This window comes from Syngnathus typhle, linkage group LG3, assembly GCF_033458585.1.
Source record: "Syngnathus typhle isolate RoL2023-S1 ecotype Sweden linkage group LG3, RoL_Styp_1.0, whole genome shotgun sequence".
In the NCBI taxonomy this organism is placed as follows: domain Eukaryota; kingdom Metazoa; phylum Chordata; class Actinopteri; order Syngnathiformes; family Syngnathidae; genus Syngnathus; species Syngnathus typhle.
The window spans coordinates 3,153,234-3,171,856 of NC_083740.1; the positions used below are offsets into that span (position 1 = coordinate 3,153,234).

The 18,623-nt window shown below is 40.4% G+C and overlaps 1 protein-coding gene across 1 annotated transcript; it reads right to left on the reverse strand.

Moving 5' to 3' along the window:
* Nucleotides 1-7,717: 7,717 nt before the first annotated feature.
* On the reverse strand, nt 7,718-16,546 carry dkk2 (dickkopf WNT signaling pathway inhibitor 2). Its single transcript, XM_061274611.1, has 4 exons — nt 16,102-16,546; nt 9,555-9,708; nt 9,117-9,251; nt 7,718-8,784 (listed from the first exon to the last, which is right to left on the reverse strand). Exons 1-4 carry the CDS (start codon nt 16,312-16,314, stop codon nt 8,534-8,536), a joined length of 753 nt encoding a protein of 250 aa, XP_061130595.1. The 5' UTR covers nt 16,315-16,546; the 3' UTR covers nt 7,718-8,533.
* Between the last annotated feature and the right edge of the window lie 2,077 nt (nt 16,547-18,623).

An 18,623-nucleotide genomic window follows, 5' to 3' on the forward strand; every position in this document is an offset into this window, starting at 1 on the left:
GGACAAAAACATAGTTTGGGTGGAGAGTTCTGATGGAAAGACAAATTTCAGCGGACTCGCTTTGGCTACGCTTGAAAGGGAAGAGCTCGCACACTCTGTGTGTGGCTTTGCAAAACTTCTGCAAAGGTTAATGATAAATGACATTTGAAATGGGTTTGTGCAGGTTTTAATCTTGTGAAGTAAGGGACAAAAGTTGACCCAAACCATACCAATAGACTTAATAATTAGACTTGGAAGTAGATTGTGACGCCAGGAAACCATAATTGGGACTTTCTAAATATCAGTTTGTGGTAGAATTGTGCTGATAGCAGAGTCACTGATAATTTCTTGGCTTCAATTAGGGAATTTTTATGTCCCGTGGCAAAAGCATCCCGATGAGAAACGCTCAGACCAAAACCCAAATAGCAGCTAAAAGTTGCGTGGAATTCTATCATCCTACAAACTAAATGACACTGATCAGCTGTAAAACTTTTGTTTGCGTGTCTTTGTGTTTTTTAACAAGCTTTGCTTTCTCTAGTTTACAGTGTGATTGTGTACATATGTGCTTTATTTCATGATTCAGCGGGCAGGATGTAAATCCACGACTCAGCACTCTGTCCATAAAGGAAATTCCCAAATCCAAATTAAGAGAAACAAAGAAAACCCAAGCCACACACATTCAAAAAGAAACTTTGTCTATTTTAATGTATGTAATATGAATGTCTTTATGTTCCTCTCACTGCCGCTAGTATGAACCTTTCAAGACTAGCGGCGATGGGATTAGCCAAAGCTAGCGAGGCTAAACCGCAGTTTTCATCTGATTGTCGATTGCTCATTTCAGCCCCTTCTATCTACAAACTCCAACCTTTGAATCAGTTTTATTGAATTTAGATCACTAGCATCTTCAACCGTATTAACAGGTCGAGCCAAAATTTCAAGATACATTTTTAATGTCCTTTCTGGTTAGTCACATGATTCAAAGAGTGTTTCAACGGTGTCAGTGGAATACCTAGAGCGATCAACCTAATGATGTCACAACCCTGTTGACCATCAATTGATAGCTAGAGGCAAAAAAAAAGAAAAAAAACTCTGGTCCAGCTCCTTCCCAGGGCCATGACTGACTCCCAGGACAAAACAAAACCAGCACTCCCAATTATTCAGGTCTCCCAGCTTTTGTCATGGCGCTTTAAAGAAGGATGTTGTTTTGTTTGTTTGAGAAATTACTGGTGTCCGGTCTGCAAAAAAAAAAAGACATTCAGGGTTAGAAAATGGAGTGATCACAAAAGACATGACAATGCCTTTTGCCACTCTTTTACCATTTTTCTGCAACCTGACCCCCTGTCTATTTGAACGTTATTTGGCTAACCGTCGCCATGGGACACACTGAAGCCATCCTTTTGGCACTGAGCTATTCCCATGCATTCTACTCTTCTCCTAACAAGGCGTGGACACTTGTTAAACATCTTCTCATAGCATAAAGGCTTTTGAATATACATTTCATTATGAGAAATAACCTTTGAGCAAGCAATCGGGCAAACTACAGGACTTGTATTGTGTTCCTAGCAAAAAAAAAAAAAAGTACGTAAAAACGATTTATTCGTGAATTTAATTTGATTATACACTGGATTAATTGTACCTTCTGCTATCTATTGCAAGAATATTCAATTTGGTTTGCGTGTCACTATAAATCACTGGCATAGAGATTGTAGATGATATTCTATGATAAGTAATTAGCTGGTGACTGAACTTGGATCATTTAGTCACACCCACCAAAGTTTTCCGAAATAAAATTTGCTCTCCCTAAATAAAACTGTCTTGAGTTGGCTGAATTAAACCTAAAAATCTGCAGTGATTTTGAGAATAAGAAATCCTTTAACATAGTGATTTGTTGATTGATAAAGCCTCAGTTGGAATGTTGAAGCGGCTTGCAAAGTCTTTCACGTAGGCTTCTATCAGCATACAATACATTTGTTGAAAGGAACCCATTATGGTGAGTTTTGGAAGGTATTTGCATCATGTGACTTTTGTTTACTCTGGTAACATAATCTGCGGCTGTGGTGGAGATAGCATCGTGATGGGGCAAAACATCAGTGACAGTCTCTAAACTGTGAGTTCAATAAAAGTGCAGGCGGACGTTTATCATAGTCCATCACACTATGACTGAGATAAAGGGGAAAAACTTCCTATGCTACACTGCTACATTTTAGCGAATGTTGATTTGTAACATCTACAAAACAATGTTCTCATGTTAATCCACAATGCAGGTTAGGTAGCTGAGTCAGCGATAAGCAGGCTAGCAAACGGCGGCCTTGGCTAATGCTACAAAACTGAGGGACTTTTTTACAATTAAAAAGCAAGTTTCAGGGCCTTTTCAGGTAACTAGCAAATATTAGCTGTTCAACAGAATAATTTACCAGGCAAAAAATGATTCAAAGCACTTTCAGTGAAATAGTTAATAAGAATAATGAAGTTGCTAACTTCAGATGAAATTTCAGGCGAACTTGGTGGATCTCAACTGGTGGCCTGCAACTGAAAAGTGAGTCACTGACTTGTTTTGGGTAAGTCCATTTATTATTATTGTGTTTTAATTGTTTGATATGAAAGCAGGTCTGTTCAACAGTGTCACGATGGTCAATGTCATGTAATATTTCTTGTGGTTAAAAAAAGATTTTTCAAATGAGTTGCCAGGCTTCATCGCTCAAGTACTGATCTGATTTAATCCAGTGCTCAAAATTGGCAATCTGAAAAATCTATTTCAAATGACAGCACAACTGTTTTCCGCTCAATGTAGTTGTAAAAGTCTTTGGAAATGACACACCATGAAAAATGATCAGGGACAGTCACTGATGACTTGGCATGTCACACATTGTAGCAAGTCTGACTTCCTATCCAGCGACACCAGGAAGATCAAGCTTCTTGATACCTCAAATCTGTTTTTAAAACATGTTCCCACTTTTGCTGAGCTAGTGGATCATTTGAGCCACTTGAAATGGAACCACATGTGGAATGAAGGGGGGAAAAAAATGTATTAGCTGGAGCTGTTAACAAATCATAGTCACGTCTGAAACAAGAGCCAGGCTCCATGCTGCTTTTTTTTGTAAGTTTGTAAGAGAGGAAACGCCTGGTTTAATCTTTAACAAGGCGTTTTATTGGAAGAGATGTGCCGCGCCGACTGTCCAATGTGTAAAATCGCCGTAAAGAAAATAGAAAGAGAATGAAAGCAAGGTGCTGTCGAAAAGCAGGGCTGGGCAAAATTTGGTGCTTTAAGGCCTCAATTGATTTTTTTATTTTTTATTTTTTTTAAACATACTGAAAAATGTTTTGTCTTTATTGTATTTTATGTATAATTGTTGATGTTATCGTTGAGAAACTCTATTATGATTTGATTTGTAATTAATTATAAGAAATTAGGCAATTGGAGAAAAAAATTCAATATGTAACTTTAATGTTATATAAATGTACATATAAATTATATAAATATAGTAATAAAATAAATTAACACACATTTATATGTAAATTTAACATATTTTTTAAGGTTTGTGCGTGTCAAATGTCAATCATAAAATACATCAAAATACCGTTTTTTTCCGTGTATAGTGCGCAAAATTTAACTAATTTATTGTCCTAAAATCTGGGGTGCGCATTATACATGGGTACAAAAAAAAATTTTAATTTTTTTTTTTTAAATTTTTTTTTTTTTTTTTTTAAGTCCCAATGATCGTCACACACGTAGGGAGGCAATGGGTCCCATTTTTATAGTCTTTAGTATGGTCTTAACTAGGCTGGATCAAATTTTTTTTGTTGGCGTTGATTTCTCCGACTGCCCGTAAACGCACCACCGCGCTTCGTGCGCGCACGGGACAGCAAACGAGCAGGTGATCGAGCAAGCGTCTGATACGAGAGCATTGCGGTCGCATGGAGCGTGTTTGAAGTGAACAGCAGAGAAGAAAGGCAAAGTGTTGTGAAATAAAATGCACAGAACGGATGCGCAAGACACGTCAGCTATATAAAGAGCGAGAGTTATTTTCTCCCTATTAGTTTCAATTCACAGTTTAATTAGCAGTTTCAATCAGCAAATAACAAAATGCGTATTACAGGTAATATTTTATTTCACAACACTTTGCCTTGTTCCTTTGGTCTCTGCTGTTCATCCTAAAACACAAAGGCGCTCTTTAAGCAATGCGACAGTGAGCGCCCGGCGCGCTGCGGTTGCGCGACCGCACCAAATTAAGCTCCCTGCGCAGTGCGCACTGAGGTCCACTTAAATTTTAGAAAGTACATCAGGACTTTAAAAATATCTTCTAAATTTCAGCGACGGCTCTGTCACAATAATCGACCAGCCCGGTGCAGTTGGGCGGTCGGCGGCGCGCTACGGTTGAGCGTTCTCTTGCGCGCTGTCTCTCTCGCTCTCTCTCGCTCTCGCACACACGCAAACCGGATATCATACGGAGGCCGCCATTACAGATGCGCAGAACGGATGCGCAAGACACGTCAGCTATATAAAGAGCGAGAGTTCAGTTCTCTACCTAAATCCGTATTACAGGTAATATTTTATTTCACAACACTTTGCCTTGTTCCTTTCTTCTCTGCTGTTCACTTCAAACACGCTCCACGCGCACGGAGCGCGGTGGTGCGTTTACGGGCAGTCAGAGAAATCAACGCCAACAAAAAAAATTACATCCAGCCTAGTTAAGACCATACCAAAGACTATAAAAATGGGACCCATTGCCTCCCTGCGTGTGTGACGATCATTGGGACTTAAAAAAAAAAAAAAAAAAAAAAAATTAAAAATTTTTAAAAAAAATTCATAAAAATTGGGTGCGTATTATACATGGGTACAAGCTTTTTTCCAGCATCAGCATGCCATTTTTAGGGGTGCGTACTATACATGGGGGCGCACTATACACGGAAAAAAACGGTATATACATTTATATATACATTTAACATTTTTTGGGTCTATGTATGTCTCACGTGTCAATCAAAAAATATACATCAAAACATATACAGTAATAGTTATTTTTATCATTTGCACACGGACATGTCCACATTAAACTTGTTGGAGGATTTTTTATTTTAAATTGCTGTCAAACTGCTATAAAAGGGATCAGAACGCAAATGCGAAGCATACACATTTGAAGGCACGCACGCACACAAGCGGCAAGCATGTCTGCAGCTTGGGCTGTGGCGTCCCTTTTGTTATCGTTTAGGAAGAGAGGGTGTTTGTCATAAAGTCCTGGACAACAATACAGTCTGCTCTACTGACAGAGACGTGATGTCATAACAGTGGAGTCTGGCTGGGTGGGTCTTCTTTCTTTCTTTTTTTGTGAATGGACTTTGGGAAGATGAATGAAGATTCACTTGCACTCAGATGACATTTGAAACAGTCACATTTCCATGTCGCTCATTCTCTGCAGCCTCCCTGACAGCACGGTGGTAGCTGTGAGTGAGTGAGTGAGTGAGTGAGTGAGTGAGTGAGTGAGTGAGTGAGTGAGTGAGTGAGTGAGTGAGTGAGTGAGTGAGTGAGTGAGTGAGTGAGTGAGTGAGTGAGTGAGTGAGTGAGTGAGTGAGTGAGTGAGTCCTCCTTTCAAATACACTCATCACACAAGACGCTTTTATACACATGCTAAGATGGCCATCTTGCATTAGATGTCAATAATAAATGTGTCTTTTAATCGATGAGTCCATCGATTAATCGAATAATCTGATGAAATTTTATTTTGCATGAAAGTTTCTCCCCCACATTTACTGTTTATTTGGTATTGTACAATAATACACAAGAGGGTTAATGTACGATGTAATGAGTTATTTTCCCAAGTAAAAGCAGATGTTAGTAAAATTCTGTTTGATTAAACTCTCAAAATATTTTGTTTTTATCAAAAAATAATAATTACAGTTGAGAAGCTGACATAAAAAAATTGGAAAGTTCTAGCATAAAAATGGCTTTAAATGATAATAGTAACCTGTCGATTAATCGATTAATTTTCACCGCTCTTACCCACATGGGTTCACATTGATATCTTTCCCATTTCATTGAAGATTAAAAAAAAGAAAAAGAAAAAAAGTACTAAAACATGATTTAAGGCATTCAACATCAGCTCACAGTTGTGAAGCATGACCGCTCTTCCCTGGCACTGCTTCTCGTACCGGCTATCTAACATTTTTCGACCGGGGAATCATTACAAGCTTCACCTCCAGTAAAGAAAAAAAAAAATTTGAACAACCAATATCAGAGCGTGGCGAACTTCGATCCAGGCCTTGTAAATCAAGCCCCGATTGCCGATCAAAGCGAAGCTGTGAATCTCCCGTGACACAGCCCACATTCCGTGTTAAGCACATTCACATGCTGCACTTGTTTGTTGTGTGTATTTCCAATACTGTGCTCCATCCCGCATCCACCTCAAAGTGCTCCTTCGGGACACGTCCAAAGCAGGATGGAGACGGTTCTTGGCAAATGCTCAGAGAAAGCTCGGTGGTCACGTTTGTAGCACTATTTGTGTTACACTTTTAGCTTCTCATCACTTGCTGAGTCAAACTTTGTCAGGATGTTGGATAAGCTAAACCCAAATATGAATGTTATAGTCATTATTGTTTTATTGCTTAAGACAAATAAATCAGAACGGGTACCTAGTCTTCTCTGTTCTTCATGCATGGTTAGTTGCAGTGCTTTGATTGTATAATAACTCCTCAAATTTATTGGGTCAGATTTAGGGGCAAATTATTATTGTCCATATTTAAGCTCGCTTTTCCATGTGTACTTTTATATTTATATATATATATATAAAATTTTGACTTTGTAGTCAGAGTACAGTGGAAGCGCTAATATGCGAAACTGTGTTAGCATTGGGGGCATTAGCGCACAGTTAGCAGGTTGGTGTTTAGGGGCCTAGGGTTAAATGACTGGAGTTATTATTTATTTTTTTTAAAACCTGTATTTAGCTGTTGTGGAAGATTTTAGAGCGTTTCAAGTGCTTTTTGCATTTTTGTGGACAGAATTCCACAAAGATTGTTACTTTTAGCATACAGTGAGGAAAAGGAGACAGAAAGCATGTTTAAATTGACATTATGTTGCCACATGTCAGAAGAACCAACGCTTTTATTTATTTTCATATTTAAGTCGCATAAACAGAACTGTTATGCAGATGTGAGTTCAGAATTGTTTGTCTCACTCATAACTTGCGCATGAAGTCTTTGGGTGTGCTCGAAGCGCAGCATGAAAAGGCCAGTGTGGAATTTTTCCCCGCCAGACATAAACACACAAGTGTTTCCCTCACATGTTTTCGTAGAATTACGGAAAATGTGTCAGTCTTGTTTAGCAGTATCCTAAACGGACTAATTGAAAAAACATCAGTCCGCCATAGCTCCCGAGGGATTTTGTCTTTTGATGTGTTGGACTTGGCTTCAATGAATCGAAAGATTTTTCCGAGCGTGTCACAATTCGTGACACGGTTCCAACTTACCTTCTCTACCTTTCTGTCCATCTTACCTAATCTTTACTGGAGGCTTGGCTGGGACCATTTATCGTTTTGAGACATTAAACTCTCAAATTAAAAACGTCTTTTACACAGAAAAAGCACATTTTACGGTAAGCATTTCATCATGTGGTTTGTATCAATGAAATATGCATCCAATACGTTAGTTTGAAACATACTGTATGATTTGATCATACTCCAACTGCTACAAATAATTTCTTGAGCTTGATAGTGTGATCATTATGTAGTGCAAAATAACACTCGGTGCGTTAATACAAAATACATTCTTTTAATTTGTCCATCATTGTAAAAACAAATCAATCACAATTATTCACATAAAACAATATTTAGTTGAGATATCAATCTTAACATCATATACATAGCATTTACACACAATGTATTTGTGTTGCAGTAACTTTCCTTGTGATGCATCTGCCGGCTAACTTATTTGGTCTCTTCGTTCTTCTCACCTATATTCTTTTGGCTGTACCATTCAGGCTTTATATCTTATGATATGTACACGATATACACTGTTTCTTAAATATGTCATCATCGTCGCCCTCCATTCTATTTACAATATAGGAGCATACCTTTATTTTGAAATGGTTACAAATAAAGTCATGGAACAGAGGGAGATAAGATAATATGCGGATTAGCGTTACACATAGTCATTCGGATCAAAAGTTTGACTGGCTTCCCGTCGTATCCTTCAATAAGCCGAAAAGCAGAACTAGAGATTGTAAACACAACAGTTGTATTTCATTGACAATGAATCCGAACAATGGACGGAATAGATGACATGGTTGCTATTCCTTACTTTGCTGTCGCTAACGTTTAGCGACTAGCATACGGTTATTGTGGAAAAGCTTTTGAGCGGTAATAAGAGGTGGACTTGAGAGCAAATGGACTTTGCAGCGTGTTAAGGAATGCATATTAACAATAATAATCTGGCTCCGCCTGGAGTCCCTCCATCCCTGAATGTCATCAACGTAAAATAACACCCACGTAGTTGTGTCCTTTTACAAAAAAATAAAAGTTCCCTGGGCTGATCGTGTTGCTCGCTGAAGACGTTGCCTTCTCTTCTTTCAAATCTTCTGGCACATGTGCAGTCTGGACTTTGACGACGAGGTGTCATCTTTCCACACCTTGCACGAGAGGCCTTTGGCGCAATTGCAGCGCTGGAAAATCTCCAGGCTGTGCGAGCCTTTCTTCTTTTGCTTGCTGCAAACCTCGCCGAGTCGCAGCACCGGCTTGCAGATTTTGGTCCAGAAGTGGCGGGCGCAGCAGTAGCCCTCGGAACAGTCGGACGTACGCAAGCACGGGTCGCCCTCGTGACCTGGAAGAAAAAAAAACAGGACAATGTTGTGTGATCCTGTACCTGAAAAATAGGACAAAATCCATACATGGATTTCAAACCTAAAGTCGGATTGCCTTTCCAAAGTTTTCCAGGCGATGCTGCTCCAGAACATGTGATCAGACAATCATTTCTTTGATTTTAGTCAAAAGTAACATGATTCATGGCCCAAGGTTATCGTTGTACGTTGCGGTCCAAAAGACTGATCGATTTTGAGAGCGATCACATGATGGTTGATTGTTTAGTATGCTGCAAGGTTGGCAGCCGTCCACATTTAACCAAGGGCTACAAAATCAAATTGGATGTTGTTGTACCTTTAGGAGAATGCTTGGCCTGTGTTTTCCCGGTGCTTTTCCTCCAGCTGTGGTCTTTAGCGGTAAGCTTGTTGTGTTCATCCAAGGCGGAGATGCGAGGCGAGATCACGCTCTCGGAGATTGCCAAGCAAATATCTGAAAATTGGGAAAGATGAAAGTAGAGGTGCAACGATTAATCGACAACGAATCGATTGGTACATTCATTTTGATCATCGATTAATTGTATTTAATGTAGAATTGTCCTAGATTTTGGAAAACAATTTTTAATCGGCAAACTAACAGATTGCTTGATTCTTAAATCGTTATTTGCAGCCTTAGATGTGAAATTTAGCTGATCGGTCATCATACACCGATTGATGTTGGGTTTGTAATTTATTCTCCATGATAAACAGTCCTTCACTTTATTTTTATACACGCAGGGGTGATGCATTGACGTACAGTTATGGCAACGGTTGCCGGGGCAACACATGGCGTCCCGGTGGCAGCGCTTCTTCCTTCTGCGGCAGGCGAGGCAACGCGAGGGCGCTTGATGGGGGCTGTGGCAGTAACTTCCCACGCTGCACTCCTTGTCGTTGCTGCACGGATACACCTGCTGAGGGAACATAACAATTCACTTTAAATACACCTGACATCTTTTTTTTTTCTCCGGCCGTTTTTTCTAGTTGACAATTAATTGAGAGAGGTTTTGAAAATTCCAACTATTGGTGTTTCGTTTTAAGGTGGAAAAACACAAAGAAATAAGCGTAGGGGTGGAAATGTGCATTGTTATCGAAAGGCAAAGTTTGTTTGGCAATGTTTTCATCCCCCTATTCAACCGGCTGTTTTTGTGTCTGGACCCGTGACTCATCCTAAGATAACACTGCCTTGTGCCTCCCTCCAATCACTTTGTGTCTCCTTAGGAGGATGTCTAGTGACTCTTGTAAGCGCGGACATTTTTCCTCACATGTCCTTCTTGTTATTTCTATGCACTCCAGACAATTGGAGCAATTAGATTTCCTAAGCCAGCTCTTTCGCCAAGCGTTAATGATCCCTGCAGTCGTACCTCAGGGGTAATTACTTCCCCTAATCATACTCCTTCAGATTCTTGTTTGCATGGTTTGTTCTAAGTTGGATTTGTTTTTACAGACATTTTTTTCCTTTCATTTTTTTTTCCCCTCCATTTGTTTTTACAGACATTTTTTCTTTCATTTTTCTTTCCCTCCATTTCCCTGTTTTTTTTCAATGTTGTTGAGAAGTGAAAAAATATTTGCTACAGCCTAACAAATAGTTTTTTGTTTTTTTATAGGCCACTGCCAATTCCTCGAGGATCGCAAGATGCGCCATCTCGGTGTAATTCCTTACACGTGTAAGCGCTGTTGCCGTGGGACTCGGGGGGCCAAGCAGAGCAGTTGGACATGAAGCCTGTCACAAATCGAATTTAGAAAAGTGAATTACTGTGCCCAAGACGTGACCAACAGTAGTGCGCCGGATCAGGTTGGTCAAACGTTTCGTCAGCTATAACATCTTTATATTCGAGTCCGTTATACAGCGGTGGGAGGTAGAAATACTTTTTTTTTTTTTATGTTTCTTTTATACTTTTACTCCCTACATTTGAAAACGGTAACACTCTGTACTCGTTTGTTTGTCAATATCGGTGTGCAACTATGTTTTCCACCTCCGTAAAGTTGATACTGACTGATATCTAAATACCGTAATTTTCGGACTATAAGTCGCGGGGTTTTTTTCATAGTTTGGGTGGGTGGGGGGCGACTTATACTTTCACATTTTTGGGCATTTCATGGCTGGTGCGACTTATACTCCGGAGCGACTTATAGTCCGAAAATTACGGTACTATTTAAACATGTATTAAATATGTTAATATTTTATGAAATACTGAATGATGAAAAGGCCGTTTGATAAAAAAAAAAAAAAAAATTAATTCAAATGAAACATAAAAAATTAAATATGATAAATTAATGGGCCTGGTATATTTGTTACATTTAATTTTTTTACCACTTTAGTTAATTTTTTCATACTTGATTTTTTTTGTATTTAATTCTGGCACAAACAATCCTCCATATGTGCTTAACATATCCTTAATACTATTGTTTAATTTTAATTGGATGACTGATGAGTGTCTTCATTACTCCAGAGACAAATGACAAATGTTAACGCTAATGAGACAAAGCATTTCAAAGCAACCACATCCTTGCGGGGAATATGGCTGGAGTATAATTTTAAAACAAAACCAGATTTGTCCGCAACATAAAATTTATTCAACTGCCACAGGGTAACAAATGAGATTTTTCCTTTACACCATAACAAGCTGTTTACAAAAGACTTTTCTGAACTTCACTTTCTGAAAACACAAAGTGACAATGCAACAGTGTGATCTTTTTCTACCTGAGCAAAAAAAAAAAAAGAAGCGCTGATTAAAAATGGTGTCTCATGAGACAATAAAACGCTGAACACAGTTTCTTACAGTACTTGGCGAGTTCACAAACTGGCTTACTCATACTAAAATGAAAATGGCCGCCAAAAACAGAAGTGTGTTGAAACGTTTCGAAGCATAGATGTTGAAAGACCAGCATTCCACAAAAATTGTGATTGTTAACCTTTCGTTAACCTTTCATTTGGGACGAGACATGATGCGCTTTTCTTCTCGTTTTATATAAACGGACAGCTCGCAGCTTCACACTACGACGTACGTTGAATCTGTCTCTCAGGCTCGTATCCACGTCGTAGGTGTGGAAGAAAAAATGGGCCTCACCTCTTCCATCACAGCCAAGTCTTTGAAATGTGGTGAATCAAGCCTCCCCCTCCCTCCCTCTTTCCATCTGATTACCTCATCTTATCGGGCGGTTATTTAAAACGCCTCACTCGCTACTTCTGAGGGACGTGTGGCTTGAATTCGGATGCGTCTCGTCTCTGTTGTCGCGCCCTTATTTTTACTCGGCACATAAAAGCCTTAGATGATCCCGCGCAGGAAGTGGCCCCCGAGAGCTATTTTACTCGGCGGCCACTCACGGCATGCCGGCCGAGGCGATAAGGATGGAGACAGACGCAGCGCCATGAGGGAAGCCCCACCCCCCTCCACCACAAAACCCTTTTTGACTCGTGCTGCGGGGTCAACAATCTCTAAAAAGCAGCGTTGTGGAACCCTTATTTACAAGCAAAACACGGTTCCGCTGTACAGCTCATGTCAGTGGAACTTTGCGTGAAGAAAGAAAAAAAAAAACAATGAGGACATTGATGCCAACTTACTAAACTTTGTCTTGCAACTCATTCGATATCCTTTTTTTCTTTTTTTAAAGTAACAATTTGAGCTACTTTTTAAATGTGACTAACTTTTCCCACGTGAACATTTTGATCCTCGTCCTTCCTAATCTCGTTATTGAAAGATAAAATAGAATTCCTGCGACCCACGACAATCCCAAAAAATGTTCTCCTCTATTTCACGTTTTCATTAGCCTTTGCGAAACAAATTTTAGTATTCCGCAAATGAGTGACCTGAGCATCAATAAGATCGAAATCGTCTCATACTCTCTACTTGGCTTCTCGAAGACATGACGTACGCGCACCGCAAAGTCTGCCGAGCAGCAAACGTTTGACATAAACCGGAATAATAATATAGTCGGCGAGACACATTAAAGTTCTTGCCTAGCAAAAAGTGACACATGACGCGAGCCAGAATAGGAACCTTACTTGATTAAAAGGAAAAGATAAAAAGTGATCCCTGTGTCTCTGCACTTGAAGGTTTATATCAGTGGATGACAAAATAATTGGTTGCAGAGAGTCCAATAAAAAGAACCTCATCAAGTCAACAAACAGAAAACAAAAGACAGCCAGCAGATATCACATAAACTCAGGGTGAATCACTCCGACCAAAATCCCCGGCCGTCAAACGCCAACGCTGGCGTCCTTTAGCAGACCAAACATGTCTGTGAACTTTGGACCCCGGCATCCTTTAGAGGAAACAAGACATCCGACTTATTACACTCAGACAATGTCTTTAAATCACCGTGGGTCTCCTCTATCATTAACAGGTCCAATTACGGTCGCCGCGGGAGGCCCCGCCTAATAGGTTCGGGCTGGAGGCCCCGCCGGCACCCGAGGGAGCAGCAGACTGGAAAGGCCACCGGACGGGAGGCCGACGGCGGCGGCGGCGGCGCTAACAAGCCGCCACACCTCCGCCTGACTTTCTCAGCTCATTAAGGTCGCTTCACGAGCGGCTCTGGCGGGGTAGGCCGGCAGGACTTTTAAAAGCGGAGCCGGTTGAGACTCACGCCACCCACCTGAAAAAGGTTGGTTTTGTTCAATCGTCAAAGACAAAATAATTGTCAATAGCTAGCATAAATTGTCATAACAGCATATTTGCCTGCATCAAAGACAATTTGGACCAACATGCCAAATCAAAGTGAAAATATTCTTTTTTTTTTTTTTTTTTTAAATTGCTGGCTTTTGCAGTCTTGGTCTCGACTCTCAATAGTCTTGGTCTCTGTAAGTTCTGGTCTCAGGCAAGTCCTTGGTCTAGGATAATGTGGTCTTCAACACAAAACGCTACTGTGAGTATCTTTGATGTTCACAGGAACATGTGTTCATTTCTATGAAAGCCTAAATTGTCTTTGCGCAATTGTAAGCTTTAGCCCTAAACTGTTTTTGATGTTCCCAAAAAATTTCATTGCAGACTTGAAATGGTCCTGAAAACCAGATGACGATTGATCCACGGATGGTTTCCGACGCCTTCAAGGTCTGTTAAATAAAAGGCAACAGCGCGTACATCAGGTACTTTTTTTTTTTTTTTTTTACCTCCTGATTTATTCCGCTTGTAAATGGCCTCACCGTTAGTGGGCCAGTCAAATGTTATACAGTAGAAGCCATTTAATGTGGCTTAGGCCGCAGCTTTACAAGTGTGGAAAAGCTCCTGGCGCGTGCAAACACACACACCGCCATGAATGTCATTATGGCCATAACTTGCCTGGTTTTACTGCTGGTAGACTGGTGGTCTACACACACACACACACACACACACACACACACGTATGGCTTCCTATATTGTCAGTGGCCGAGGTGCAAGCAGGCGTTCAAATTTGAGGTCTGGCAGGCTTCGGCTTGAGGTTTTTCGCCTCAACGTTCACATCATTGTTGGCTCAGGGCAAGATGTCAGCACGCTCAGCAGTTTGCACACACACATGTCACGAGGGCCACGTTGAAAAAAAGACAAACCGCAGCAAAATAAATAAATCAATGAATTGAAAAAAATTGTGTTGCGATGAGAAGCTTCTCGCCACTAATGGAGTCAAACTTTCGAAAACTTACGAAAAGCCGACGTGAACGCTCAAATCTATCAAATCAGTTTGTTCCCACCAAACTGAAAGCCAAACATTTATTTTAGATTGTTGTTGTTTTTTTAACCATTTTATTCGTATCAGAAGAGGGCAGTATTTTTAAACATTTTTTTTCTTATTAAATCATCAGTATCACAAGAGGGCAGTATTTCTTAAACGTAACAAATAGGACAGGCATATGCTTGGACGACTCATTTGACAGGTGGAAGTCCTTCTCGGGTACAAGATTGATGTCCAATGTGATGTAAGTTGTGCATTTTTACTTCTCTGTTAATTGTGTTTTACTACTTAACTGTGTCTGACTATGTCATGTATATTAGTCGCATATTGGTTTTATACTATTTAGTTATTTTTCCTGCTTTGATAGAATTTGAAAAGCACTTTGTGGTTATGCTAACTATCCTAACGCTCAACCATGGTCACATTGATTGAGTCAACTTTTACCCATAGTGTGAGTGCTTCCTAAAAATATTGACGTGAAATTTCATTTTATAGATCAATTAATTTTTATTCACTGAAATTTGAGCGGTCGTGTGTAAATTTTGCCCCAGTTTTTCTTTGTTAAATTTACACCACCTAGGTTCCTCTCATTTCTCAACCCTCAAATGTGTCACTTTAGTATTATAAGAGCAGGATGAGAATTATTTGTAAAGAAAATCCCCAACCTTACCTTGATAAAAAGAACCCCCTAATCCTGACTTGAATGACACCAAAAAGTCTAGACAAGCGTGCCTGGACCTACTGGTCACTCCCCCCCCCCCCCCCCCCACTGGTCACTTTTTTTCTCCTCACATTTGTGCTCCCGTTAATGATTTACTGTTGAGGTGCACAGTGGCGTCACGTCTCAAAGGCAATTAGGAGTTTATGGGGGGTGTTGGGGGGGTCGACATAAAGAACCCTTATTTTAAATGGTACACTGCTAACTATTTAAAAGACACTCAGACCTCTCAGCTGTTTGGCAAATATTGTGTTTGGAGATGAAGTGACTAACACAGCAGCTGTAGTAAACGTAATCTGCCTTTTATTCACTACCACAATTGTTTATGGTCACTTGTACAATTAAGCCGAAGCTGCATGCTGCTTCACGAGCAAAAATGGAAATTTTGGACACACAATAGTCAGGTTCTTTTCTCTCTCTTTTTAAACTGCAAAATGACATTATTTCCATTTTTGTTTTCTACACAGTGTAACATGTGAATGAAGTCAAATTTTTAGAGTAAAAAGTCATGTGAGAGTTAAATAATTTTTTCTTTATCTTTAAATGAAAAAAAAAGAAGAGAAAAAAAAGAAATTTGCCAAATGATTAAAGATTAAATTGAGTTTTGTCAAAAACAGAAATCTTTTGTTGAAATATTACACAGTGCAAAGTCAATTTGAAAAAATAAAATAAGTCACCAGGAATACTGTATTGCACAAAGTTTGAACTTCTGTATAGTCAGGAAAAAATAAATCATTGCCGACAACTTCAAAGATGCTACAATTTAAAATACTCAACAAAAAGGCACCATCCGATACAACACCGAACGCAGGCTTGCAAAGTTTCCGTTGGTTCTTTGCAAATATGGGGTACACCTGCACAATCCTATGACGTAAGACAATAGGGTCGCCCATCATCACTATTAATACGTCCAATCAAAGTGAAGATGGAAGAAAGGTACCTGCGCAAAGATGTTGAACTTCTTGACGTGCGCGGCAGCCGAGCGGTTGGAGACGGCGACCATGGGCGCCTGATCCTCCGCAGCACCCGCAAGAAGAACCGGCCCGATGGAGTAAGGTTTGGGGCGACCCTCCGGCGCTTGACACCTCGTGGCGGTGGCGAAGAGGACCATTAGGAACCAGCGTTTAATCCGAGTGCGCACCAGCAGCGTCATCCTTGCTCGCAAGAAAAACAAGTGGATGTGCGCGGCCGAGTTTACAGCCGATGTTAACGCTTTGTCTTCTCCGAGATCACACAGCAAAAGTCACGAGAATCATTTAAATGTTTTTTTTCCTGCAAAAAGGAAGTTAAGACAAAGTCATGAAGATTCTCTACGGAGTTCAGGCTAGAGTGCTCTCTTCTCTCCGCCTTTGTGCCGAGGAATGAGTGAGTGCGAAACATGCTTTGCGATCGTCTCTTTATAGGATTAATGAGCGGTCTTCCTCCGCCCCTACAAGCACACACACAAAGGCTGAAAGTGATCCCAATGTGTGTGTGCTGTGTTGTCTGGCGCCCCGCCGGCACCAGCAGCCCCGCTGGGAGCAAACTATAAAAATAATGTTTTTTTTTTTAAACCATACACTGTGTATTTAACTGAGCACTTGACCCTCTTATATTTAATGCTGCGCAGGAAATGGAAAAATCGGGGTTAAACTGTTGTACTTTTATTCCTCTTAATTAATTGCAGTTTTGGAGGATGACTGTTGGAAATGTAGAAAGCATGTGCGCCAGTTAAGAGTTGGACCATCTTTGGCTGCTGTTTCATTCTTTTCATTTTTATTGGATTTTTAAAGAAGGGGAGAAATTGCATAGAGCAGAATACTGCATATAAATTCTAAAAAACAAAAAAAAAGCTTTTTAATCTGGTCACATATAGCAGTCTGGTAAATTTCCATTAGAGCTGTCTAATAGTTTGACTCATCCCTACACCTTATATTGAATCCTACGAGATTGTGCAGGTGTACCACATGGCTATTGGCTATGCTATTCTTTTTTCCCTGGGCAGGAAGCAAGTATCTGGTATGGGCGACAAAAGTAATTAAAAAAAAAAGAGAGAGAGAATCGCCTCGGAGCATCTACAGTTACATCCAACACGTCCAATACTTCCTCCCGCTCCCCGGCGGAGGCGCTCCTTTATTGTGTCCCACAATGGACGTTGACACTTTGAATTGGAGCCTTTGATGGATAGCTTTTGAGGTCAGAAGGCTTTCCCGGTGTTCTGGTTTCATCCCAGCCCAGCCAGCCTTCAATGGGTGCCTCTAAATTGTGTTAAAAAGAAGAAGACATTATTTGACGTGTTTTGTGGGAATGAACACTTATTTAGTGACTGGCTTTTTTTTTTTTTTTTTTGTAACCCCTTCGGAAAAACAGTTCACCATGAGTGAATCTGTTCTCAATTGCCTTACCAAGATAACTAAACAAGTACGTACATTGAAATAATTTGCTTTCATAGCACTCTGCGACAAGTCACCCAGTTCCGGATGTAGCAAAGCAGCCCCACAACTTACAAATCATAAAGAATAATTTGCTAACCATCCTGTCAGGATCAAGTCATCTGGAGTAGATCATCTGAAATGAATTGACCACTGAGCTTATTTTCTATAGCAACACTGGCAACTCTTGTAAAAATTCTGATGACACGAAACAATAACACCGGCTCCGATTGTGATGCCGTGTCAGAGTCCAAATTCGATGCAGCCCTTGTTAAGAGTGCGCACGTGTGCCTAATATTGCGGCTGGTGAATTATGCATAGAAAAAGCCCCGCTGCAGTTGCTCATTTTTGAAGTCCAACTCGAGTCCAGATGCATGTCGTCCTATCTTCATTGCAAGCAGCTGACATGGAGTGAAAGTGTCCCCCCCCTGGTAGCCCCTCTACAAAGATCTGCTTCAAAGCCTCCCTGACATTGAAAACGACGTACAGATGAGAAACCCTGCCGGTCAAACGCGTCTATATTTTGCGGTGGGGATAAGCGCTTGAGAGTTGACGGACGAGCAGAGCAGATGAGATGCGTGGAGGACCCAAAAGTGGTCCCCAGATGAGCTTCTTGTGGTCACTAATGCCTCACAGACATTTGTTTGCACAGTTGGACGGCAAAGGGCCTAACCCAGACTTTAAATGATTTCATGTGGGGATTATTCCGTCAAATTTGAATATAGTTGCTGCCTAATTTTTTTTTTTAAGTGCATGTCACACCGTCAACAATGCCAGCACTGTTGGCGGCCAATGCAAAACGTGAATTTCAGATTTTGTATGGTTATAATAGCCCACTTTTTTTTTCTTTTGCACAATGTGGTCTTTATTGCACAGTGACGATAGCTAAGAGGCAAAATGATAATGGGAAGTACCGTAATTTTCGGACTATAAGTCGCACCGGAGTATAAGTCGCACCAGCCATAAAATGCCCAAAAAAGTGAAAAAAAAAAAACCCCAAATATGTATACAAGTCACTCCTGAGTATAAGTCGCCCCCCCCCCCCCCCCAA